Genomic DNA, 26,941 nt, shown 5'->3' with positions numbered 1-26,941 from the left:
CTTTTTTGGGGCCTTATATGGATTTTGTTTTTAAATGTTAAGTGCCCTACAAAGAGAGAGGCTATACACGCTTAAACTCATTCTGTCTGTACCCAGTCTTGGTAATGATGGGGATGGTATGGTTTAATTTTTAAAATTCCAGTGTGTATGTGAAAAACACACCCTAACATTTTTTTTAGTCTCTTTCCTAAAGACTCCTGTTGGAAACACATTCTCAGGAGAAGGAATTTGAAAATCTTGTCAAGAAAACTGGAATGCCCATTAAGAAGGTATGACACAGTGAACACTGTATTCTTATTTTACTTACTTTTCTGAGGGCTGTAACAACGCCCCATCCTTGGTCCATGTATACGTGGCCTGACTGGGGGTAACGAGCTCACACAGTATATTGATGACCTCCGTCCTTTTTGTAATGTAGACTGTATCTCCAATCCTTGAATTTATTGTTTTATTAAATGACATCGAGGTGGGCTGGCTTTGTCTCATGAGAACAGGTCCCTTCAGCTTGAATGTCAGCTTGCCTGAGTTTTCCACATTCGAGCTTTGAGGCATACTTCTCGTTTCACCCCTTAGATGAGCAGCAGGAGGCACCCCTTCCTGGACACCCCTCCATTGGCTGTGTGCTGGGGGCACCTTGGCTAACTCTGCCACCAGCTGATAGATCACCTGGGATGCAAGATCATCACTGACCTCCCTGGTTTCCATGAGCTGACTCATGTTTCTTATCAGTTCATCAAACTGGGCCGTGTCCATGCTGTATGCTCCCTGCTTGACTGCTGCCTCAAACTGCTTGTTCTTAAACTCCCAGGAGTTGGTATTTCCCCCAATATTGTTACAGGCACCCAAGAGAGCTCTCAAGAAAGGCTGGTTATCGATTTGGCCATCATCCAGATGAAGCTCATTTTTGTTACCCCATATTTGCCTCATTTTCTGCCATGTGGCTCCCAAGCCATTGGTCTCACTGTGGTCCATCCCAGGATATTCCCTCGTGTGCTCTCTGAGGGCTGGAGGTGCAATGAGCCGGTTGTCAGTGCCAATAAGCTTGAGAACCACAGTTTCCTGTGCAGGGCCGGCGATGCACCGGTATGTGCCGATATCAGGGGCTGCAAGGCTGTGGATTTTTAGTGAGCCCGACTTGGTGATGCCAAGCCGTTTGGAGTTCTGCAGACAACGGCCATCCTTCTCCCACTGGATCAGAGATTTCTGGAATCGTCGTACTGGACATTTAATAATCACAGATGTGTTGGGCAGCAAATAGGCTCTGCTACCAATGGTCAGGTTAATGCGCTTCTCTTCCCTCGTCTGAATGTAGACTCTTTGGACATCAAGGATCTGGGGCCCCTGCTCACTGGCTTTTGTCTTCTTCTCTGGTTTCACTTCTGCAAAGAGAAGAAAGAAAGAAAATACAAACAAGTGTCTCAATAATAAGAGCTTTCTGACAGTAGTCTTCCAAGGTTGATGCAAGTCAACAAATGTATCTTTTTTCCTCCTTTAAAACAGCTGACAGTGAAAACATAAATAACGTATATAATATATCTACAGATGCAGATAAATTTCACAACTATCTGGTACTTTAGCAGCAAAGAATGGAAATTTGAATGAATGACATAAAATGTGTAAATTATTTTGCAAAGCCCTGGTTTGGGGAGACGTGAGGTTAAGTGTTTATATGAGTAGGAGGTGTCCAATGTTTTGGGCTTCCACCATCTGGTAGGGGTTCTGGGGGTGGTTAATATGGCTCAGCCAGAGGCATATCAGCTCTAGGGGAGAAAGCAGGAGTGGGGAAATGAGAGAATGCATTTGAAGGATCTGGAGGTGAGGCCAACGTGGCCAGTGGCAGCAGATAATCAGAGCAAGTCCACTAAACCTGGGCCTGAAGAAGCAAGTGATCCAAGAAGAAAAGAGGAAATAGGTACCTTGAAGCCAAACAAATCTAAGTTTGGATCTTAGCTCTGCCACCCAGACTAATCACTGAGCTCTCTGAGCCTCAGATTCCCTGCCTAGGAAGTGCGGGTAATGTTAGTGCCTTCATCAGGTGAGTATGAAAATTTGGTTGGACATTTACACCAAATGCTCGGTGCTTTCACACACGTGAGTGCCCCTGACAGCTAGCGGAGAACGGTCTGAGAGGAAGTGAGAGGTGGGGCTGGCTCTAGCTTCCTCCTGGGCGCGGCCCCCAGTTCATGGCCTCCGGCCAAAGACGATGCACCTTAGATCTTTCCTTTAGAAGAGGAACCTGCAGGAAGGCCTCGATATGTCCCAGGGTGATTCTGAAGTGAGGGAGGCATGATGTGGGTAGAATCCCAGTTCCTCTTTGATAACACACTTAGGTCCACAGGGACACAGAGGACCTCATAGCACCAGGTATGACAGAAGAGAGACTGGACTCCTTTCGAGGGAACTGCTAGATTCAGAAGGTCATGGGATCGGGGGCCTCATTATTTTGGAGGATCCTGGTTACAGGTCCTCCTGGTTGAAGCACTTGCAGGGATACACCAGAAGAATCAGATTGAGTCTCCACTTAGGTGGAGGAATTTATAACGGTGCCACTTAGGTGGCCCTCTCGGCCCGAGGCCATACCAACAGCATGCTTACTGATACCCTGGTTCTCCAGAATACCTCCTGGAGTCCTCCTGGGTGGCTCATGAGCTTCATAGGGTCTAGCTGCTTGCTGGGGTGTGGTGGCATCAGTACATTCCTGAAAACAACAGGGGTGAACCCATAATTTCCATGGTAGAGGATGTTCTTGGTGAAGGACACACATAATGAGTTTGCATTCAAATCCCGCACAGATGCGATTGGTAGGCCAGGACTATTGGCCCGGGCTCTGCCCGTGGATGCTCCTCAGCTCATCTCTAAGTGGAGCTGGATGACCTGCCACACATACATGCTTCCCTGTTGGATACAATCTCCACGGGGCATGTCAAGCTCACCGCCCCCCCCCCCCCAGTTGATACATAAACATTTTCTTCCAGTTGGCAGCACAGTATTTTGAATATACTGCTGTATGTTCGAAAGAAGGAAGAAAATGTATGGATTCACTGGCAAATGAATAGTTTATCCATTATTATAGGCAGAGATGCTATCCGAAATAGTTAACAACGTGCACAACAAGGGTGCCACCAACCAGAACAGACGCTGGCTGTCGCCCTGGAGTGGGGTCCTGTTGTCACACCATACTCCCAAGTATTCCTTCCTTCATTGCTATGTTATGAGGAGGTCAGGCTCACCAGGGTCCCAAAAGCTGGGAGATAGTCATGGTATTCAGGCAGAGGCTATTTAGCAACCATTTGGGAAGTATGTTCAATTTTTTTTTTTTTTGAGAGAGAGAGAGAGAGAGAGAGAGAGAGAATCTTAAGCAGGCTCCATGCCCAGGGCAGAGCCCAACAAGGCTCTGAGATCATGACCTGAGCCAAAATCAAGAGTCATATGCTTAACCAACTGAGCCACCCAGGTGCCCCAAGTATGTTCATATTTTAACAACCAATATGTGGGGGTTCAATATCAAGTAAAGCAGCAACTCTCAAACTTCACTGCCTGTTAGAAGCACCTGTATTATTATTTGTTAATCTCAATGCCCTGGGTCCTCTCCCCAGATATTCTGACTTACGGAGTGCAGCCTGGCACTAGAAATTTTTTAAGCTCTCCAGGGGCCTGAAATGTGTAGCAAAGTTTGAGAACCTCTACCTCCAAGCGTACCACTGTATTAAACCAAGGCAGCACAGAGAGAGGCTCCTGACTTCCGTTATTTTACTGAAAGACAATGTGTGCTAGGATGTCGCCAGTCAAGAGAGGAGAATAAGAAGCAGCATCTGTGCTCTCTGTGTGAACCCTGCCAAAGTCTTTACCGCATGTGGTGTCTTCTGGAAGAAGCCTGCAGGAGGATTTCTTTCTGGCCTTGGCCTCAGGAATCATCATACTTTATTCTGAATAATTAGTCTGTTTCCTATCCAATGAGTGCTGAACTGTGTCACTAACCAGGCTGCTTTTTCAAGGTTGCTATTTTGTTGACGAGTTTAGAGCCAAATCTGTGCCCCTATGTAAGAGGAGTATACAATTCAAGACATGATCACGTACTAGCCTTGTTTGTTTTCCTTTCTCATTCCTTATCTACTTCTAATTTTACTTGCCTGGTTGCATCTTATAAATACTTACAAGTGGCCTATTGTTGTCACAAGGCAGGGTATGTGTGCATGTACACACATGCACACATGTGAACATGGTATCTACCCAGATGTGTATATATCTACCCACACAGATCTCTCATGATGATTTAAAAGGACCTATTTGAACACCCTGTCTGGTCATTGGTCCCTTATAGGTCAACAAAGGAAAGATATGAATGTGCAATGGATAGCCTCAAAATTAAAATACAAACTGGGTCAAACTCAGGTTTTTATTAGTGCAACTGAGGCATTGAGGAGGTAGGCTATTTTAGGGTAGCCATGCTGTTAAGAAAGAGGCCATAGCTGGAATGTTTCTGCACTTACTGGGACACAGATTCCCATGTAGGAAATGGAGCACACCTGTCTGGCTGAATTGTTCAGGCTGGGGATGATCTGAGGTCCATATAAGCCCACACAGCATCCTGATGCCCTAGAAGCAACCATGAATGTGGTTTCTCATTACTGTTAGGTCCACTGGTAGCCAGATGTTCCTCAGTTAAGACTGAGGCTTAAACTAGATGGGGCTCTGACTCCTTCCAAGGCAGCCTGGGGAGTCTAAAGGTGATGGGCAGTGTTCAGTCTTGGTGACGAAGCTGCCCAAGTGGCTGGGTGAGCTGCGTGAGAGCCATCTGCTCCCTCTGGCTGCCTGCCCATTTGTTGGAAGGTCAGCCCTGTGACCTTGGCTGGCTGCATTCCCAATCCTGCAAGTGCTCCTGCTGAGTACAGAGCAGGTTAGTTAGCAGGTGTGCCTGAGAAGTGGTCTGGGATTCAGGCTCTATCTGCCAGGCTGCCAGGTACCACAGCTTGGATCAATTCCTCTCTTGGGACTCCTGTGGGTTCCTTTGGAGAAGTGCCTGGAGCATGACATCATTAGACACGGTTCTTAGGCAAGAACTAGTCTGGTTTCAGGTGACTGCCTCCTCCTGAACCTAGATATGCCCCCAAACTACAACACTGGCTTAGCCTGATCAGGTGCGGCATCATCTACCGTGCAGAGAGTGGTCAGGTACCTATGGCATCCTCCTGAAGGGGCTGTGGGCCTGTGCAAGGGTCCCGACCCATCCTCCACCTCTCTCACTGTGCTGGATTTGAGAAATGTCACATCTCTGGCTTTTCTAGAAAATGAAAAGATCTTTCTTCTAGAGGTCTTCCTTCTAGGCCTCTGGGCCAGCCTGCCCTACACAATAGAAGCCAGCCAGCTCTGGGAACCTGAGGCTGTTTACAGCAACTGCATCTCGGTTCCTTACTTGTTCATGTCCTGTCTTAACTCCAGTCATATCCCTGCCATAACTCTAGATCTTGGTGCCATGCCAGGTCTCTGCCCCAAGCCATCTGGGCTGGATATTTCCATTTGGTCTTGCCAGCATATGCCTCCTGCCACACCCGAATGGGCTTCAGCGGCGAGGCAGCCTCTAAGACCTCCTAGAGCCCTGCTGGAATCCCAGGCCTCTCAGAATCCACCCCTGAGTGTGGCTGCTGGGCTGAGGCTGGCTCCCATCCCGCCCACAAGCACTGAAGATCCGGCAAGCTCATTTGGAGCTCAATCAAGAACTTGAGCATATTGGATTCTTTCCAGCCTTCTCTGAGGGTAGAAGCCCGGGTAGCTGAAAGGGGGCTGCAGGGGGTGCTGTGGGTAGGACATGCTAAATGAGCTGTGAAGGCCCCAGAGGCCCCATGGAAGACGGCTACTGTAAATGCCACATCAGCCTGAGACGATGGCTTCCGTTTCTTGCTTCCCAGGCACTTTCCAACCAAACGCCGTCTGGCTTCTGCTCACAGTTCCCCACTAAATGCTCTTTGGGAAAGGCCACCCATGGTCTGCCCCCCTAGTGACAGAATCAAAGTCTCCCTTCTGTGTTCTTACATGGCCTTTCTAGGACATATGGCAACCTCAATCCCTCACTTCTGGAAGAAGACTCTCCTCTCATGTGAGGACCCTCACCTGGTCCTTTCCAACCACCACTCATTTACACTGCATTACGTGCTGTTGCTACCCCTCTGGCATCGCACTTGGCTACTTTCCTTTCTTGCTCTGACCTTTCCCTTGGATGACCTTGTAGGTGTAACAAGCAACTCTGAGCTATCTAACTTACCTGGTCTACTTCACCTGGTTTATCAGATCTAGTCTATTGGTCTAGTTTATCTATCCTGGTTTATCTGGTCTAGTTTTTCTAATTGAATTGATCAACTCTAGTTTATCAGTCTAGTTTATTGGGTCTAGTTTATCTAGTTTATCTGGACTAGTTTATCAGGTCTAGTTTATCTGTGTAGTTTATGTAGTCTAGCTTATCTATCTAGATTATCTGGTCGACTTTATCTGCATAGTTTATCTAGTCTGTTTATCTGTCTAGTTTACCTGGCCTAGTTTATTATTCTAGTTTACCTAGTTTAGTTTACTGGCCTAGTTTATCTAGTCTAGTTTATCTGTCTAGATTATATGGTCTAGTTTATCAGTCTGGTATACCAGGTCTAGTTTAGTCTAGATTATCTGGTTTAGTTTACCTGGCATAGTTTATCAGTTTAGTTTGTCAATCTAGCTTCTCTAGTCTAGTTTATCAGGTCTATTTTATCTAGTCTAATTTCTCTGTCTAGCCTGAACCTCTCTCTGGGGCTCCAGACCTAATTATATCTACTGCTTATCAGAAATCTCTTCCTGGTACTTCAAGTTTTAAAATATTATCATCTAAACACATTATTTCTGCTTCCTGTCCCATCCCAAGTATCCTCCTTTTCCTGTATTCCCCAAGTTAATGGCATCACTTTCTCCCAATTACCCCAAGGCAGAAACCAGAAAATCATTGTGATTCCTCTCTGTCCACTGGAGTGCTGACCCCACCTCTCACTGGCTCTCAGGTCAGTAAAATTGTTAGTATCTGTCCCCAACTCTGCATTCAACCATATCACAGTGGCCACCTGAAGTTGGCCATGGTGGGAGTACTTACACCACAGAAATCAATACGGCTAAGAAATAGTAACTACCCTTCTCAACACTCCTCCCCCAAAGCTGGTTGTTAAACACTTACAAGTACATCTCATCCCTGTCCCTTAGCTCCCAGCTCCAAATGTCATCCTGCTTAGGCAGGATATCTGAAACATTGTGAGCATCTACTGCCATACTCTCTCTGCTAGATATTGCCATAGTCCCTTCCCCAGACTTCCAGCTTGCACCCTTGTAGTTACCCAATGTCTCCATATAGCTGTCAGAGTAAATAAACCAAAATAAAATCTGACTGTGTCGTCTCCTTGTTGGATAAAATCTAAACTCATTAACATGGAGTCCTAATATCCTCTATAACTAAATTCTCAAGCTTTCTCTTTTGTCATAACCTTGAACCTATGTTCTAATCCCATGGTATTTCTGGTAGTTCTTCCCAACATATGACTCCATTTGACACCCTCTACCTTTGTCCAACTGGTCTCTTCACCCAGAGTCTCCTGTGTCCTCCCCCACATAGGCCTAGAGAATGGACACTGATCTTCCAGAACTCTGCCCAAGGGATCCTCTTCTGTGAAACTTGTCCTGACCTTCTCCTCACCCAGTGGCATTGGCCACTGCCTTCTGCATCCTACCATGGCACCGATGGTGCTTTACTGTTCTCATTTGTTTATGTATATATTTCTCTCCCATTGGACTAGGAGGTCTTTTCCATTTTGTATCATAACATCTAAGACACAGTAGCAGGCAGCCCTGGTGGCTCAGTGGTTTAGCTGGGGTGTGATCCTGGAGACCTGGGATCGAGTCCCACATCAGGCTCCCTGCATGGAGCCTGCTTCTCCCTCTGCCTGTGTCTCTGCCTCTCTCTCTCTCTCTCTCTGTCTGTCATGAATAAATAAATAAAATCTTAAAAAAATAAATAAAACACAGTAGCACTTGATGAATGACTGCAGAAAGAATTAATAAGGAAATGGTATCTCTGACACTGAAAACTGTATGTCTAGGCAGAGAGATCGTCTCTGCCCTCAGGGCACAGCATAGCACCTGGTACACAGTAAAATCCTCTTTACTGAATGAATAAATGAATGAATGACTGAGTGTATGCCCTTGGATGCTGCAGGACAGATGATACAATTCTGAAAGGGGTGCTGGCAAGGCAGACCTGTGCCTCCCTGGGCTTCCGAGGGCTGCAGCGAGGTCAGGCAGCATGGGTCACTGGAAGCTGAGCAGGTTACAGGGAGAGGAGAGGCAGGGGGGGCTATAGTCTCTTCTGAAGTCCAACGTATGTGCAGGAGGCGGGAGACCTAACGAGGCAGATATGGAGCTGGAACCAAGAGGGAGACCAAGAACTGCAGAGAAGCGACTGCATTCCAGATAACCCTGGCAAGTGGATGGGCAGATCTTGGCATTGCCGTCACAGTGCACACCTGGGTGCCTCCCCTCCCTCAACCATCTTCATCTCAGTACTTTGACCAAAAATAAGAATTCTTCACTAGAACTCAGGAAACCTAAAAACCTAGAGCTATAATTAAAAAAAATCTAAAATCAAACACTACATTTCTATTTAAACCAAGACAGGTAGGGATACCTGAGTGGCTCAGTCAGTTGAGCATCTGACTCTTGGTTTTGGCTAAGGTCATGATCTCAGGGACATGAGACGGAGCCCTGCATCAGACTCTGCACTCAGCCTGCACCCTACTTATATTTCTCTCCCTCTGCCCCTCCCCCCTGTTTCCATGCTCTCTCTCTCTCTCTAAAATAAATCTTAAAAAAAAAGAAAAAAGAAAGAAACCAAGACAAGTAGACTTTTAACAGCAATATGAGGAAAATCCCAGTCTGACATATTTGGAAAGCATCTCTATGGGTAAGTCATTATGATAAGCACTTCCGGTGGCCTATGTGGAGAAAAGTCCAGGGCTACTGCGAACCTACCCCCTACAAGTACACACCCCTGTGGAACACAAGATACAGCACAAATTGCTCCGTTACATTTTATCCTATCTTAAAGCTATAATAGGAAATAAAGGGATGGCATTAAAAATAACTAATGTTGTTGAGCCTTTAGCATGTGCCTGGCATTGTTGCTAAGCACTTTATAGGTATTATTTCTCAGAACAATCCTATGAGGTAGAGACAATGACTACTCCCATTTTACAGAGGAGGAAACTGAGGCTGCCAGAGATTAAGTAACTAAGGAAAGATTGGAACAACTGGGATTAGAACTCAAGTGAGTTAGCTTAGCCACCATGTTGTATTATCTTCCAGAGATCAATACAGCTAAGAAAGATTATTGGAGAAAGCAGGGTTTGTCGTGGTCTTTCAGGAACAAGAAGACCATCAGTGGCAAGATATAGCAGAAGAATTCAAGGGAGAGGTCAAAGTCTGCAGTGGGGGGAAGCCGGGAATGGAGGGGAGACACAGGCCGGACTGCGTGGTGTTCAGGACATCTCTTCTACCCGCCCTCCACCCACTGCATATCAAAGTTGTCAAAATGAAGTCCAGCAAAACTCATTCCTCCAAAGAGAATGAGTTTTACTTAAGCCTAAGGCTCCAGTTTGAACTTTTATCTACAAATGGAGGCTTGAGAGGGAATAAAGATCACAGCACAGGTGGCCTTGGGCTTTCTTGTCTTCAGACCCCTTCAATAATGCAGGGGTCAGGTCTATAGTGAAGACCATGCATTTCCAGTCTGGGGAGTCGATGGGGGCGGTGCAGAAGTGAGATGAAGAGGAGGTGAAAGTTGGAGGACATATAGGCCTCGATAGTCTCAGTGGAATAAGACAAGTGCACCACCAGAGAAAGGGAATCGGAGCTGCTATGGGATGGTGGATTTTTAGGGGATTTTTAGGAAATAGGAAGAAACATATGATGCCCAAGTAAATCAGACAGTATGAATACCAAGGACGTCTAAATCAGCATGGTGATATTATTTCCTTCAGTGAATCCCAGTAGCTCAGGCCAGGGAACCAAAAGCCAAATAATGTCACCTGAAAAGTAATACAAGGGTGGAAGTGAGCAGATGATCCAGGCAGGGGGTGAAGGGAGGGCAAGCCTAGCTACAGCGAGATGGGGGTGGGGGAGGGAGAGCAGGAAGCTAATTCTGAAGGTCATGTTTGAGCTGGTGTAAGGGGTCACCATGCCAAGGTGATGGGGCAGGGGTCAGTGAAGTGAACAATGGTAGGAGATAGGGATAGAAGGTTAGAAAGGTCATGGGCAGGGATGCTGGTTGTCGCCAAGGAAGAATGGATCTGGAGGTAGTGTGTGCTGGAAAAAAGGCATCCAGTGTCTTGTGATGCAATGAGGGCAACGTTGGTGCTGAGTGCATGATGGTGTTGGGGAAATGGTGCGACAGAGCAGGAGTTGGGAGGGTGGGTGAAGGCCAAGTGTGTCACTTGGCTCTATGATATGGTCAGGGGGAGAAGAGGATGCCACATCACACTGCGAAGGGAGAGGCCAAATCTCAGCAAGCAAGGGCCACTGAGCAAAGGTGACGGTGTGATCCAGGCTACTGCAGAAATGGAGGCCCAGCTCAGGGTGATCTGGCGGGGCTGGGAGCAGAGGCGTTCCCCTCTCTTCTCTGTTTCTATGACCCACATGTTTGGCAAGCCAAGGAATGGGGTGGGGAAAGAAGAGATATTACTGTCTTTTTTTCTTGTGTTTCCCCCCTCCCTAAAATTTATAATTTTACCCTGTTCTCCATTGCATGCTGTAAGAGTTTATAATTTCATCTGCACTGCATTGTGCGCCTTAATAACCACGCTGTATTTCCGCATGGTATTTTGTGATTATCTTAGAGGAAGCTCCAGTACTCCTGTAGTTTCTTTCTCCTTGAAGGCAATTTACAGCCTAATTGCCTTGCTATGCAACCATCCACAATTAATAAAAGTCAGATAGATAAGTGCTTTGAAGCATGACACTGTGCCATATGCCACAGGCATTCTTGAATTCCAGGACATGACAAAACTTGGGATCTCAAGTTTTTGGAATCTCAAGATTTCGAAAATGTGGTCTCAAAGAATTCCCAAAAAAAAAATGTTGACATTGTCCATGAATCAGCATAGAGAGGCAGCTAATAGCAGGGACTCAGGAATCAGACAGACCTGTGGTCAAACAAGCCAAGGCGTCCAACTGGCAGCTACGGATCTTTGGTCAAGTCTCATACATTCTCTAAGTCTTGGGTTCCTCTGTCTAAATGGAGATGATATTTGTCTCACAAATTGCTGGAGACTGAAGGACTTAATGCATGCAAGGAGCTCCGCATCATAAATGTTCAATAAATAGCTCAAAAATGCTTTTATTTTTAAAGTTATAACTGTTTTTTTTTACTTTGTTTTATGAGTTTCTCCAGGAAAACTATTGACAATTTGGATTTTATATCTAAGGTTTTTTTTTTTTTTTCAAGCAACATTAACGTAGTTAATTTCTGATTTTTGTTTTCTTCCCATAAGCTCAGGAGGTACCCAAGGGTCTTAATATTACTTTATGGGTAAATAATTAAAGACCATGAACAACAAGGCAGGAGACAGACCAAGAGTCTACTCTGGTGGTCCTACTCTGCCTTCCCAGCTCTGAACACCCCATCACTATTCTGCTGCCTTATTTTTCATTTGCTGTAGGACCAGCCCTCGACTCATTGCTGTCACCCACCCTTCCACATGAAAAACACATGCATATGTGCAAACATATATTCTGTTGTGTACACTGAAAATACAGAGGAGTCCGACATGCATGTTAGCTTTTGGTTATATATTATTCTAAGCTTAGTATATATTTATATACTTCATACTAAGATTACTATTATTTATTTTCTTTTTTCTTTTTTTTATTTTTTTTTAATTTAAATTCAACTAATTAACGTGTAATGTATTATTGGTTTCAGAGGCAGAGTTCAGTGATTCATCAGTCTTATATAACACCCAGTGCTCATCACATCACGTGCCCTCCTTAATGCCCATCACTCAGTTACCCCATCCCCCTACCCCCTCCCGTCCAGTGACCCTCAGTTTGTTCCCTATGATTAAGAGTCTCTTATGGTTTGTCTCCCTCTCTGATTTCATCTTGTCTTATTTTTTCCTCTCTTCCTCTATGTTCCTCTGTTTTGTTTCTTAAATTCCACATATGAGTGAGATCATATGATAATTGTCTTTCTCTGATTGATTTATTTCGCTGAGCATCATACTCCCTAGTTCCATCCATGTCATTGCAAATGGCAAGATTTCCCTTTTTTGATGGCTGAGTAGTATTCCAGTATGTATATATATATATATATACTGATATATATATGTGTGTGTATATATATACACACATTACACTAAGCTTATTACTTACAATTAATTGAAGAAGTGCCCAAATCACCATTAAAAAAAACAATGATAATTTATGTTTTCATCCTTGCTGGTTTTAGATTATACACAAGAACAGATACTTGAATACTTAAAAATACTTAGCTCTTCTACTCGTACTGGAATGGGTCCAAAAGCATTATTGGCGAAGTAAACCAGAAAGTAGTAGTTCAGCTTAACTTCTATAAGGAATACTCCTGAATTGTAAGTGGAAGAAATCGTGGCCAAGTGAAGGACAGAAGGAAGTTTAAATCCAAATTTAAACTAGGAAACCTAATAGATGCATTTGCTAAGTTGTGTGGACATTCCTTAACATTGGTTTTCCTTAGAACTGTATCATGTATTCAACATCATATTGGTTGCTGTTCAAACAATTCTGAGTTCTGCTCGATCTGCTCTACCTACAGATTAGAAACGTGCTGCTTTATGGGAAATAAAGTCACCAGGATGAGAGGAACAGAATGAGTATTTCCTCTGGAGCACGGCCTTTACATACTTACTATTGCACGCAGGCATCTGGCAAGGTCTCATAAGAGGGGGCCCTGGAAGGTCTCGGCACATCATCTCACTGAGAGGCACGCGTCGGCCTTTGGCTGTCAGCCTCTGACACACCTGCTTTCTTCGCTGGGTTCCAACACCACAGCTGACAGAACACTGCAATGAGAGTTAGGCACCTGTCACGTGGCATGTCGGCAGTTATGCACCTGTCACAGCCAACCGCCAAGTGTCCGGCGGCACAACCAGGGCATCTCACAGGTGGCTGTGCCAGTAAGTACGCCATTTCCTAGGCTTGAACCCCTCTTATTTTTTATTTATCTTTTATTTCTTTAATTCAAGTTTATATGACATACACCATTACATTGGTTTCAGGTATACAACACAGTGATTGGACAAGTCCATATGATATTCAGTGCTCACTGCAGTAAGTGCTGTCACCACGGGTCACAACACAGCATCATTACGATGTTACTGACTGTATTCCTCATGCCATGACTTGTCGTGACTTTTATCCCCGTGACTTGTTGTTTTTTGTTTTTTTTTTGACTTATCTTTTATAACACAAGGAGTTCCCTCCTCCCCACCCTCCCTTCCTTCTTCCTCTCTGAGACAGTAATTAATTTCCGGTAATTTACTGTATTGGGGATTTTTTGTCAGTATAATCGATATCTATTTTATATTGGATAAAGCATGAAGATTTTTGGACGAGGAACCTTCTAAAATTTATAACCCAAGATCGAACTAGTTTAGAATAAATTCATTTTATCTTTACTTCTCTCCTGTTTCTACACAGCCTTTAAATGGTTGAAAGGACGTTTCTAAACAAGGTTTGGGTTGTTGTTTGCTTGTTCATTTCTTTTTTTTTTTTTCATTGAAAACACCAAACTGTTATGGACTTTAAACTAGACAGCCATACTGATTTTTTTTACTTATTTTTTTTTTTTATAGAGTAAGATGAGTACACTCTAAAAAAAAAAAAAAAACCCATGATCATACCCATGACCAAGACTTCAAGAAACAAAAAAGTATTAAAGTTTTTTAAAAATCAAACTACTTTACATAACACTAATATTTGATCATCAATGTGTGCATAACACTGATATTTGATAATAATTCTGTGTACATGCAATCTTAATTTAAAAATGTAATGTAGTTTTATTTTTTATTTATTTTTTTTGTAATATAGTTTTAGTAGGCATATTAGAAAAAAGGGAACTAAGGTAACAACTAACAAAGCAGTTGTTAAACATCTGAGGTTTTCTACCCACCATAACAATTAATTCCCAAAAGAACGCTGTAATGTTAAGGAAGAAAACTGAAGAAGCCAACGGAGATTTGGATGGTTGTTTTTAAGGTTTGACTCAGGAGAGTAGCTATTGGCCTACTGCTGAGAAGGATGAAGACATAAGCCCATTTGGTTCTCCCTCTCCCTACAAACCTCCAATTACCTCCATGATCATTTAGGAGACATCTGGATTTCTGATATCTACGTTCTGTATTGAGATGTGATTGTTGACTGATTAGTCTTAACCCTGTACATAAATTAACTCATTACTCATCTTCTGTCTTTTCATCAGTGTCTGTGCATTTATGGTGAGTCATCCTGGCCCTGCAGGATTTTCACAATGTACTTACACATATTCTCTGACTACCTCTCTGTTGCCTTTCTTTTCCATTTAATTTATTTTTATTTTTATTTATTTATTTTTTAAGTAAGTTAATCTTTTATTGGTGTTCAATTTACCAACATACAGAATAACACCCAGTGCTCATCCCATCAAGTGTCCCCCTCAGTGCCCATCACCCATTCACCCCCACCCCCCGCCCTCCTCCCCTTCCACCACCCCTAGTTCATTTCCCAGAGTTAGGAGTCTTTATGTTCTGTCTCCCTTTCTGATATTTCCCACACATTTCTTCTCCCTTCCCTTATATTCCCTTTCACTATTATTTATATTCCCCAAATGAATGAGAACATACACTGTTTGTCCTTCTCCGATTGACTTATTTCACTCAGCATGATACCCTCCAGTTCCATCCACGTCGAAGCAAATGGTGGGTATTTGTCGTTTCTAATAGCTGAGTAATATTCCACTGTATACATAAACCACATCTTCTTTATCCATTCATCTTTCGATGGACACCGAGGCTCCTTCCACAGTTTGGCTATTGTAGACATTGCTGCTAGAAACATCGGGGTGCAGGTGTCCCGGCGTTTCATTGCATCTGAATCTTTGGGGTAAATCCCCAATAGTGCAATTGCTGGGTCGTAGGGCAGGTCTATTTTTAACTCTTTGAGGAACCTCCACACAGTTTTCCAGAGTGGCTGCACCAGTTCACATTCCCACCAACAGTGTAAGAGGGTTCCCTTTTCTCCGCATCCTCTCCAACATTTGTGGTTTCCTGCCTTGTTAATTTTCCCCATTCTCACTGGTGTGAGGTGGTATCTCATTGTGGTTTTGATTTGTATTTCCCTGATGGCAAGTGATGCGGAGCATTTTCTCATGTGCGTGTTGGCCACGCCTATGTCTTCCTCTGTGAGGTTTCTGTTCATGTCTTTTGCCCATTTCATGATTGGATTGTTTGTTTCTTTGGTGTTGAGTTTAATAAGTTCTTTATAGATCTTGGAAACTAGCCCTTTCTGATATGTCATTTGCAAATATCTTCTCCCATTCTGTAGGTTGTCTTTGAGTTTTGTTGACTGTATCCTTTGTTGTGCAAAAGCTTCTTATCTTGATGAAGTCCCAATAGTTCATTTTTGCTTTTGTTTCTTTTGCCTTCGTGGATGTATCTTGCAAGAAGTTACTGTGGCTGAGTTCAAAAAGGGTGTTGCCTGTGTTCTCCTCTAGGATTTTGATGGAATCTTGTCTCACATTTAGATCTTTCATCCATTTTGAGTTTATCTTTGTGTATGGTGAAAGAGAGTGAGACAGGGATGTCCACTTTCACCACTGCTATTCAACATAGTATTGGAAGTCCCAGCCTCAGCAATCAGACAACAAAAAGACATTAAAGGCATTCAAATTGGCAAAGAAGAAGTCAAACTCTCCCTCTTCGCCGATGACATTATACTCTACATAGAAAACCCAAAAGCCTCCACCCCAAGATTGCTAGAACTCATACAGCAATTTGGTAGCGTGGCATGATACAAAATCAATGCCCAGAAATCAATGGCATTTCTATACACTAACAATGAGACTGAAGAAAGAGAAATTAAGGAGTCAATCCCATTTACAATTGCACCCAAAAGCATAAGATACCTAGGAATAAACCTAACCAAAGAGGTAAAGGATCTATACCTTAAAAACTCTAGAACACTTCTGAAAGAAATTGAGGAAGACACAAAGAGATGGAAAAATATTCCATGCTCATGGATTGGCAGAATTAATATTGTGAAAATGTCAATGCTACCCAGGGCAATTTACACGTTTAATGCAATCCCTATCAAAATACCATGGACTTTCTTCAGAGAGTTAGAACAAATTATTTTAAGATTTGTGTGGAATCAGAAAAGACCCCGAATAGCCAGGGGAATTTTAAAAAAGAAAACCATAGCTGGGGGCATCACAATGCCAGATTTCAGGTTGTACTACAAAGCTGTGGTCATCAAGACAGTGTGGAACTGGCACAAAAACAGACACATAGATCAATGGAACAGAATAGAGAACCCAGAAGTGGACCCTGAACTTTATGGTCAACTAATATTCGATAAAGGAGGAAAGACTATCCACTGGAAGAAAGACAGTCTCTTCAATAAATGGTGCTGGGAAAATTGGACATCCACATGCAGAAGAATGAAACTAGGCCACTCTCTTGCACCATACACAAAGATAAATCCATTTAATTTATTTTTAATGTTTTATTATAAATTCAATTAACATATAGTGCATTATTAGTTTCAGGGGGAGAATTCGGTGATTCATGAATTGTATATGGCACTCAGTGCTCATTACTTCATGCCCATCACCCAGGTACCCCATCCCTCTACCCCTTCCCCTCCAGCAACCCTGTTTGTTTCCTAGAGTTAAGAGTCTCTTATGGTTTGTCTCCCTCCATGTTTTCATCTTACTTTATTTTCCCTCCTTCCCCTATGTTCATCTGTTTTTTTTATAAATTTAATTTTTATTGGCGTTCAATTTGCCAACATATAGAATAACACCCAGTGCTCATCCCATCAAGTGCCCACCTCAGTGCCCATCACCTAGTCACCCCCACCCCCCTCCCTCCTCCCCTTCCACCACCCCTAGTTCATTTCCCAGAGTTAGGAGTCTTTCATGTTCTGTCTCCCTTTCTGATAATTCCCACTCATTGTTCATCTGTTTTGTTTCTTAAATTCCACATATGAGTGAGATCATATGGTATTTGTCTTTCTCTAGCTGACTTATTTTGCTTAGCATAGTACCCTCTAATTCCATCCACATTGCAAATTGTATGATTTTATATTCTTTTTGATGGCTGAGTAGTATTCCAGTGTGTGTGTGTGTGTGTGTGTGTGTGTGTGTGTGTGTGTGTATCATATCTTTATCCATTTATCTGTCAATGGACATTTAGGCTCTTTCCATAGACTGGCTATTGTGGACACTGCTGCTATAAACATTGGGGTGCAGGTGCCCCTTCGGATCACTACATTTGTTTCCCCTGGATAAATACCTAGTAATGCAGTTGCTGGTCATAGAGTAGCTCTATTTTTAACTTTTTGAGGAACTTCAAGAAGGCTGCACCAGTTTGCATTCCCATCAACAGTATAAGAGGGTTCCCCTTTCTCCACATCCTCACCAACACCTGTTGTTTCCTGGCTTGTTCATTTTAGCCATTCTGAGAGGTGTGAGGTGGTATCTCATTGTCATTTTGATCTGTATCTCCCTGATGCCTTTCTACATGATGAACACCAAGAGGAAGAACGGATAGTTGGGTCTGATTCTCTTTCCCTTTGAACTGTGCAGACCCTGTTCCACTGTCTTCATGCACTGAATGCTACTGTGAGGATATGCGCAGCCAAACAGGGAGTTTTTGTTGTGTATCCATTTGCCCTTTCTGCTCAGAGGCCTGGGGGCTCCTTCTCTATCCATGAAGTTCTGCACGGTAAGCACGCTGTGTCGCACTGGGTCATATCTTCTTGGCACATTAGTACGCCATTATGACTTACAGACCAAAGCTTTTATCCAAGAAAGGTTTTTATTATTACTATTTGTTATTAATAAATTCTCCTTTATTATCTCTGAATATTTCTCTCTTTTATTTTCTGTGCCATTTGATCTGTTCTTTTCACAAATGAACTTGGGTTATTTCCTTTCCATCTTTCATGTCCACAGCTGCCCCTGAAAATCAGTGCACATCTGTGCTCTTTCCCCACATAGTAGACGCATCATTCCAGCCTGTACACATCTGTCTTCTGTCACTTTCTTTAACTTTGTTGTTGTTTGTAATATGTTTTTTTTTGCAGCAGGCTTTTTTTTGCCCTGAATGTTCCAACTGTCTTCTCCTTTTGTTGACTTACGATCTCATTTTGAGCTCAAACCTTGTTTTAAAGCCACTTTCCCGCCAGACACCATAACTATAATTTTCTCAGGGACACAGAGCCTATTTGTTGGCAGTGTTCCCTGGGGGATAGTGTTGTGATATTACCATCATTCGTGTGGCTCTTGCCTGGTGTTGATGCACGGGTTTTATGCTGGAGCTCTGAGTGCAGCTCTTTGCCAACAATGTGGGCAGAGGATGAGGAAGGGCAGCTTACATCTGTTGTGTGCAACACTCTGGCACCGCATTTTCATTTCTGTTGCCCATGTCTGTTCAGCTCTTGGCATTTGAGTGGCTGGTGTGACTCAGAGAAAAGCCTCTTCCGCAACTGGCTCACTGTGTAATAATCCAGCAACTGCTGCCCCTTCTTCCCACTTCTTCATCCCTGGCAGCCATCCCTCGGCCAGGAGGGCCACAAATGCCATGTCTCCTTTGGTGCCACCTGCCCGCAGTTCTGCAGGGACATTCTCAGGGCAGCTTACCTGCCCTCTGTAATCAGAGGACCATTGAATAGGCCCCAGAGGACTGTCACATGTCGTCCTAGGGAGATCTATACCGAGCACGGCGCCCGAGGGATACTTGCCAGCTCGCAGCCTTCCCTCTCATTTTGGCCCAGGTTTTACGGCCTTTGGCAGGTGTGTTCCATGATTTATAGTTTGGGATTCTAGCCATTTCATTGTTCACTGAAGACAAACTGTTCCCTCTCTTCCATTCTCCTTGTGGGTTTTTTTGTTGGATTTCAAAGGAGTAGAATGGAATTTTCTTAAAGTCCTTTATTGTCATTGTTAACAAGAAGCCCTCAACTATTCATATTTTCAGTACAGAGAAAAGCTTTTTGTAAACTTTTGAACAAGTAACTTTATTTTTTTAAATTTATGATTTACTATTTTTTAACCAACTCAAATCATCATCTAGGAGTTTCTCATTTAATAAAAATTAACATCAACTTCTTTTTCTTTTTAAAGATTTATTTATTTTAGAGAAAGACGGAGAAAAGGAGGAGCAGAAAGAGAAGGAGAGGGAGAGAATCCTTAAGCAGGCTCCCCACTGAGGACAGAGTCCAATGTGGGGCTCAATCCTAGGACTTCGAGATCACAACCTGAGCTGAAATTAAGGGCTTTTAGCTGCCCAACCAACTAAATCACCCATGTACTGCAAAAATTCACACAAACTTTTTAATGTCGGTTCATGTAACAGTGAGTTACATAATTGCCAGTCTCCGCTCATAAGCCATTTCTAATAATAAATATATGATTTTTTCCTCCCCATTATGAAGCATCATAATGAGGAGCATCATTTGTAAACTCCCTCTTGGGATGGAGGTCTTATGTGACCTTGTGTTTTCTAAGTTCAAAGTTAGGGTGCCATTAAAGAATGTTCCCAACTCAGAAAAAGAGGAAGGGACAGAATCAGTGCCATTAATTACAATTCACAAAGCCACAACCTTTTGCCAAAGCTTTTGCTATTTATTCTACAGAAATCTGGTAGATTCCTTGGGAAGAGCTCCAGGGAACAATATACCTTGAGTTTTTGCAACTTTGTAACTATTTATCTGTGATCTTTACACTTTAAGGTCACCTTGGTAGGATATAACATCCTTGGCTCACATTTTCTTTTTTGTAGTATATTAAATCTGTTGCTCCATTGCTTTCTAGTATGAAGTGGTCTTGTCAAGAAGTCTGCTGCTAATCTGATTTTCTTTCCCAAGTCACGAGCAAGTGACTTGGTCTTTTTGCCTGGATACACAAGTACATTTTCCCTTATCTTTAAAACCAATACTTCAGCAGAAGATGTCTTGATATTAGCCATGGTGGGTCCATTTACCCAGGGTTGTGGTGTCCCCTTTCAATATTGTGATTTGTGTTAAATAGTGATTTTATTTATAGTTTTGTCTTGTTGTTTTGGTTTTCTTTTCTTGGAACTCTAGTATACTTATATATTGGATTTTATTTCCTCTTTCATATCTATTTTTACTTGAATTCTATTTTTCTTTGATTATTTTCAATCCCCTCCTTTCTTTCATTTCTCTTATTACCCTTGTTTCTAGTTTACTCTCCACTTGAGAAATTTTCCCCATAAGTTTTCTGGTTCTCTCCTGAACCACGTTAGTTCTTTTTGGTAACATCCCCCTGTTATTTATTCAACTCATGCCTGGGTTTTACTGTTTCTGATTTGTTTCTGTGTATTTCTTAATTTCTTTCAGCTCATTTCAAAACAGTAAGTTATATTCTCATCCGAGGCCAAATTTTCATGATGTTGCTATGCTATTGACACTTTTAGCTTACAGTATCTTTGTATGGGGCTTGCTGACACTCCTATTTAAATGAGATAATTTTTTGTTTCTGAACTTTTAGGAAAGTATACGGAGGTGGCAGTGTTTTGAGGTCATTGTCTTCACTGTTCCCTCTTCTGGTGTTGAAGAGAAGTATTCAACAGTTTGGACACAGTTCTGAGATTCATATGTTCTGGAATCTTCTGTTCCCAGGGGTCTGAGCTTTCCTTCCCTTCCTTTTCATATCCTTGCTCAGCTTGGATTACAGTTATGGCAGGTGTGCCGTGTATTGCTTTGGCTCTTAGAGATGTGCATTCCCCTCATGCTCTCCAGTCTACTTAAGGCCTAAGTGGGTCTACATGATCTTCCTTGCACTCAACCATAGCCTGGGACCCAGAGTCCTCTCTTCTGTGTCACTGACGGGTCTCAGACCCTGAGGTGGCATGCATCATTGACTTCTGTGTTCCCTGGATTTTGGCTTGCTCTTACCTTCTTTCTGTTGGCCTAGCTGTTAAACTTAGAGTTTCTGCACAGTTTCCTTGACTGTGTGTGGTTGGGTCTCACCCATGTGTCTCACTCATGTTAAAGTGGCTATCTGTGTTTTTTTTTCTTTCTTTTGGCAATCCTAATTGTTCTGTTTTCTTTGTTTCTTTAGACCGAAGTATAGTTGATATACAATAATATATTAGTTTCAATATATTATTATATATTATATAGGTGTACAACAGAGTTTCAGGTGTACAACAGAGTAATTTGACCTCTCTATATACGTTACCAGATGCTCACCATGATATGTGGAGTCACCTTCTGTCACCACACAAAGTTATTACAATATTACTGACGCTATGCCTTGTGCTGTGCTTTTCATTCCTGTGACTTATTTACTTTGTAGCTGGAAGTTTGTACCTCCTTAGGCCCCTCACCATGAGGGATCTAGTATATTCTATAGCCATGCAACCATTGTGATTTTGCTTCACCGGAAGCCTCCTACTTTCAAAAGAATTCCTAGCGATGACATACACATATATATCATGGTATTCATTTCTCCACGGTTCAACTACTGCTTAAATGCTGATGCTTCCCACACTTTAGCGCAGATCTCTCCTTAATGATGACTTGTTAGGCACTTAGCTACACACACATCAAAATAGACTCATTTTCTCTTTCAAGTCACCTCCCCAATGTGTTTTTCCTTGCCCAATTTGTTTTAAAATTAATGCCGGCTCTATCCACAACCCTTCTTTTCCATTTCTTTCTTACCACTTCAGTAATGAAATCTGCCTGCGATATATGCTAAAAACATCTCTTACTACTATCTCCTATTCTCTACCCAACTGCTTCCTTATTCTCCTTGGTTTTATTCTACCCTCTCCTAAAAAGCTCTCCCAGGATCCAGTTCCTTCTCCCCCAACACACTGTTCATACCACAGCCAGAAGCACATAAAAGGCTGCATTTGCCTTCTCTATTCAGAAACCTTCCTTGGTGTCCTCACCACTTCAGGGACCAGCAGACACTCAAGGTCCTTCCCCATCTGACAGCAACCTCTCCTCTCTATCTCATCCTTCCATTCCTCTACAGCATCCTCATCTCCAGCCACATAAGCCTGACAAGTCCACCACCTGTGCCTCCGGGTGCACTCCTATCACCACCTGGACCACCTGGGGCTCATTTCCACCCAGCCTGCACTCAACCTTTAAGACTCAACTCTAGAGTCGCATCTTCTGCAGCACTTCCTTGGAACCCACACAGATGTAAATGTCTCCCCTCGATTTCCATGCAGTTCTGTAGATGGGAGTCCTTGTGGGGCTTGTTACATAATTTTTTTGTGTCTGCTTCATTAAACTGTGAGCTAACTGAAGGCCGCATTCTTGGCTGTCTCAGGTCCCTAGGGCCTGGGCTAGTCAATACAGCAGTGCTCCATCAGTGTCTGTTGGTGACAGGACAGGGCTGTGGCAACAGGCATGTTCAATTTAGAAGCCTTTATAAGTCTAATTTTAGTCAACAAGTGTTTACCAAGCACCCAGTGGGATGCACAGATGCAGAAATGGTCCTTTTCCTCTGGCAACTACAGTCTAGTCAAGAAAATAAGGCATATTCGGGTGTGTGTGTGTATGTGTCTATTATTTAAAATAAGTGGAACAGAGAGAAGTGCATGGACTTGAATGCACTGGGTATATTTCAAGTAGGTCAAAATATAAGAATAAACTGTCATCTTGAGTCTAAAAAGACATTATTCAAATAGGAGAGTAGTTATCTACAAAATTATTAATATTTCAAAACTCATAATACTATGATAATAAAAAAGTAAAATGAAGTTTTAGAATAAACCTTGAGAGCTGGAATAGCCTTTTATTCATGGAAGGAATACCTAATGCATTTGGATCAATCACCATGGATCAAGACCAAACTAACCCTGCAGGATAATGATGGATAGTTTTCATCTAGAGATCAGATATTTCCTAGCTTTGCCAAGCACCAATTATGAAGATAAAAATAAAAACAACACCTTAGAGAAGCCCAAACAAGGTTCTTAAACTCTGTGCAAAAGAGTCCAGACATGGGTACTTCTTTAGATCATTTTCATCCTAAGTAACCATCAATAAGCTAAAAATTGTCTTATCAATAGTATTATGTGTGTGTATGTGTGTGTGCATGTGTAACTCCTTTCTGTGGCTGTGTGTTGGTAAACTACACAAGTTCTTAGGGACAGAGCACTTACTATAACATTTGCTAACTTCTGTGGTATAAATGCTCCCATCATGGCTGATTTCAAATTATCAACCTGACATCACTGAGCACAAGGTAAGAGATCACAGTTTGGTTTTGCAAGCTGGTATGGACAGGCTTTAACAAACTGCTACTTTCATGAGTCATAATTAGTAAGCCTACTGAAAATTAGAATGCCATATTTATAAATCCATGTGTCTAGGACATGTCTTGAGATGTTCTTTGTAAAAATATTCTCATTAAAGAGATCTCATTTTTACTTAGCATATGGATATATTTTAAGAATTGAAGAGTTAGAAGGTATCAGTAACCAAACACAGGAGCCAAAGATGGCAGAGATGATCATAAGTGTTGGAAAGATGGTGGAGTGAGGTGGGGAGCTGATTGGAAATGAAGAGGTTGTCTCTTTGCTTTCCCAGGATTAAGACACATCCTATTTGGAGACCTGGGGACACTGCATTGAACAGAAGGTTATAGACTGTTTCTCAATATAGAGAACTATCTATAGAAGTCAGAGAAGAGGTCAGGACACAGAACCAGCCATGGAGGAAAAATGCAGTGATGTATATCAAATATCTGGTCAAATATAGAGCTTTCTGGAGATCTGGAAGAAGGCAAATCCATCAACAAGATGTAATTAAGTAAACAGAAAAAATAAAAAACACCAAGAAACATCATGAAGGAGAATGATTAAGGTAGGCAAAATGGTAAAATACTCTATCAAAATACAGAGAATCAAGAATGAGGAATGGTTTTACTGATTTCCGCCAAGGAATGAGCCACAAAACAGGCTGCAAGGGGTCCATGGAGCACAGGAATCCACCATTTGGGAAGACTGCCCATATATGAGTCAATACTCCCTTCTTACAACTTGAAATGTGGTGTAAGAATTGAAGGCTTCTTCCTGCCTAAAACTTAGTTCAGATCTAAAAACTAATGAGCCAATGAAGGAAGAAAGCCCAAACATGCCATGAATAGAGCTAGTGTCAGGAAAGAGGACTATTCCAGCTGCAGGCTGAGAGGTCTGGCTCAGTGAAAAATGGGCATTCTGGCATGGCTCCTAAGCCTCTCTGGGTCCAGGGTTGGTGGCCAGTTCCAATGTAGAAAGGCCTTATCCAGAACCACAAGATGGATGGCTGCCCCCAAGTGAGCTAGCCTGCGGCAGAAGGATCAGTCTGGCAGAAACCTTTGGAGAAGGTGGCAGTTTGGCATCAGAGCCTCTGCCAAAACAAAGTAACTCTGAAATGAAAGGAAATTTCAACTAACAGGAGAAAAGCTGAACCCAGTAGGAAACCCAACATGTGTGCCTGACTCTTCAATCCCGAGTCTGGATGTTCGCTTTTGGTCTCAAAGGCTGAGACTGGCTCTGCCTTCCTGAGCCTGTGTGCACACCCACCCTCCCTCTTGGACATTTTCTAGAGATACAGCTTTGGCTGGGAGGGAGAAGATGTCTTGACTGTGCTTGAGCTGATCTCTGGGGGTGACTACCAATTTGCTCTTGCCCTGCCCAGTGGTTGCCTAGGAAACCGACTCACCTGGGGTCCAATCTAGCTCATCTGGGTAACCTTCACTTCTGTCTCTTCTCATTTCTCCCTGTAAAAAGCCCCCCTTTTTTTTTTAAAGATGTATTTATTTTAGGGAGAGAGAGAGCATGAATAAGATACTCAGGAAGCAGCTCCCATTGAAATGCAATAAAAATTTGGGTCATTGTGAGTTAAAGCTGGGAAATGCTACATGATTTCAGGGGTTAAGAGATTTCACAGAAAAGGAAAGCTCAGATATGGATCCAGGACCTGAGAGCAAAGACAAGAGCAAAGACATAAAGGCAACCATGAGTGGATGTGCCGACTGTGTTACTTCAACGATACATAGCCAACAGCTGCCAATTCATTGTTCGCAGAAGGAATGGACAGGGGAGGAAAGCACCTCCAGCCTCCACTCTACGAGGCCAATGAGAAGAGCTTGTTCTATTCTCAAGGCAAAGGAGAAAAGAAAGAAGTAGAATGCCATACTTCAGGGTACAGGAAGGGTTCTAGGTGTTCCCTGGCTGCATCTAAAACAAGGTGCCTGGTTTCCCCTCAACCCCTGATCACTCCTGCCCTTCCCTTCCTGCCTCTTCCCCTTGGGTTATGGCAGGACTTGCTCAGAGAAATCATTTCCCACAGCTGTTCCTACCTTGGATACAAACTTAAGGGCTGAGCAACCCTCACAAGGATGAGGGGCGGGTAGAGAAATGCTTCTCCAACTATGATGTGCTTTACAACACTTGGAGATCTTGCTGAAATGCATAGTCTGAACCTTTAGATCTCAGCTGGAGGCACTTGAGAGTCCTCATTTCTTGTGAGCTCCCACCTTGTAAAGAGACACCCATTGGTTTGGTTCTTGAGGCACACTCCATGTAACAAGAAGATAAAGTACCACAATGCTAAGAGTTCTCTCCACGACTGCCTGGCAGCCCGTCCTTCCTTACAGTTCTGTCCCTAACTTCATGGAGATAGTAATTGGATTATCCCCTCTCAGAGAGAGTGGCAGGACTTCACTCTTGGGGCTTAACTGGGTGACTGGAATAAATATTGCCTACCCACTAGCCTACCTAGATACCCTCCTGTCTAATGCCTTTGCCCAATTCCCCCTGCCTAACCCAGTCTCAAAGAAATGCTTCTCCCTTGGGGTCTCCATTGTTCCTTATATAGAGAGGAGGGGAAACAAAGCAAACCAGCTTTTACAGGTGAAGATCCCCAGGGCAGATTTCTACCTGTCCTTCCACATCCCTAGCCTGAGAAAGATGCCTCACCTGTAATAGTCTCATCTCTCATTCCAGGCCCTGACTGTAGGAGGAAATAATTCTGTCCCTCATGTTACTGATATACAGTGAAGCAACTCATAGAGGGAAGTCTTGGCCACTGGCTCTGGCTCCTTGGGAGTTAGACAGAGTGAGCGGGGCATGGTGGCTCAATCCTGGGGCTCTTACTGCTCTAAAAACCCTGAAAACATGGGCTCATTTCCTGGGCATTTTCTGAGAGTTTAGGGAAACATTTATATGTCAGCTCTCCTGGATGAGGACAATGACCAGCAGCTAGCTTGTCAATTAAGACAATCTTTGAATACTAGCACTTCATTGAGCTATGTAGTTAAGACAAGAAAAATATAAAGCCAGAGAACGTGTAAGCAGAAGTAATATTGATCCAACCTATGCCGGAAGCATGTGAGCTTTCTCTTGGGAAGATCACAGGGCCCACTCTGCTAGGGGTTTCTGTCCTAATATTTCATGTTATCCTCACAGCAACCACTGCATGTAAATAAAGGAAAGTGGGGCTCAGACAGGTTAACTATATTGGACCCAGTTTCTAGGCAACAGAGCTGGAAATCCATCATGGGTGTGTCTGGCACAAAAATACTCGTGCATGAAAGACATGTGTGTACACACTTTGTACTAACCTTGGATTCCACAAACCTGGGCTCGAATCCTGGCTCTACCCTTGGGAA

General features: G+C 43.0%; 1 protein-coding gene across 3 annotated transcripts in view; it reads right to left on the bottom strand.

The window, feature by feature from the left end:
• Window positions 1-26,941, bottom strand: part of ADAMTSL3 (ADAMTS like 3) — a 338,072-nt gene that overhangs the window by 62,766 nt on the left and 248,365 nt on the right. For all 3 annotated transcript variants that reach the window (XM_077874049.1, XM_077874059.1, XM_077874055.1), the window contains exons 20-21: window positions 12,944-13,097; window positions 308-1,379 (exon numbers count right to left, since the gene is read on the bottom strand). In XM_077874049.1, the coding sequence (XP_077730175.1) occupies window positions 308-1,379; window positions 12,944-13,097 (1,226 nt within the window). The remainder of the gene's footprint in view (window positions 1-307; window positions 1,380-12,943; window positions 13,098-26,941) is intronic.

This window comes from Canis aureus, chromosome 2 (genome assembly GCF_053574225.1).
Source record: "Canis aureus isolate CA01 chromosome 2, VMU_Caureus_v.1.0, whole genome shotgun sequence".
NCBI lineage: Eukaryota > Metazoa > Chordata > Mammalia > Carnivora > Canidae > Canis > Canis aureus.
This window is presented reverse-complemented; position numbering and strand designations above follow the sequence as displayed.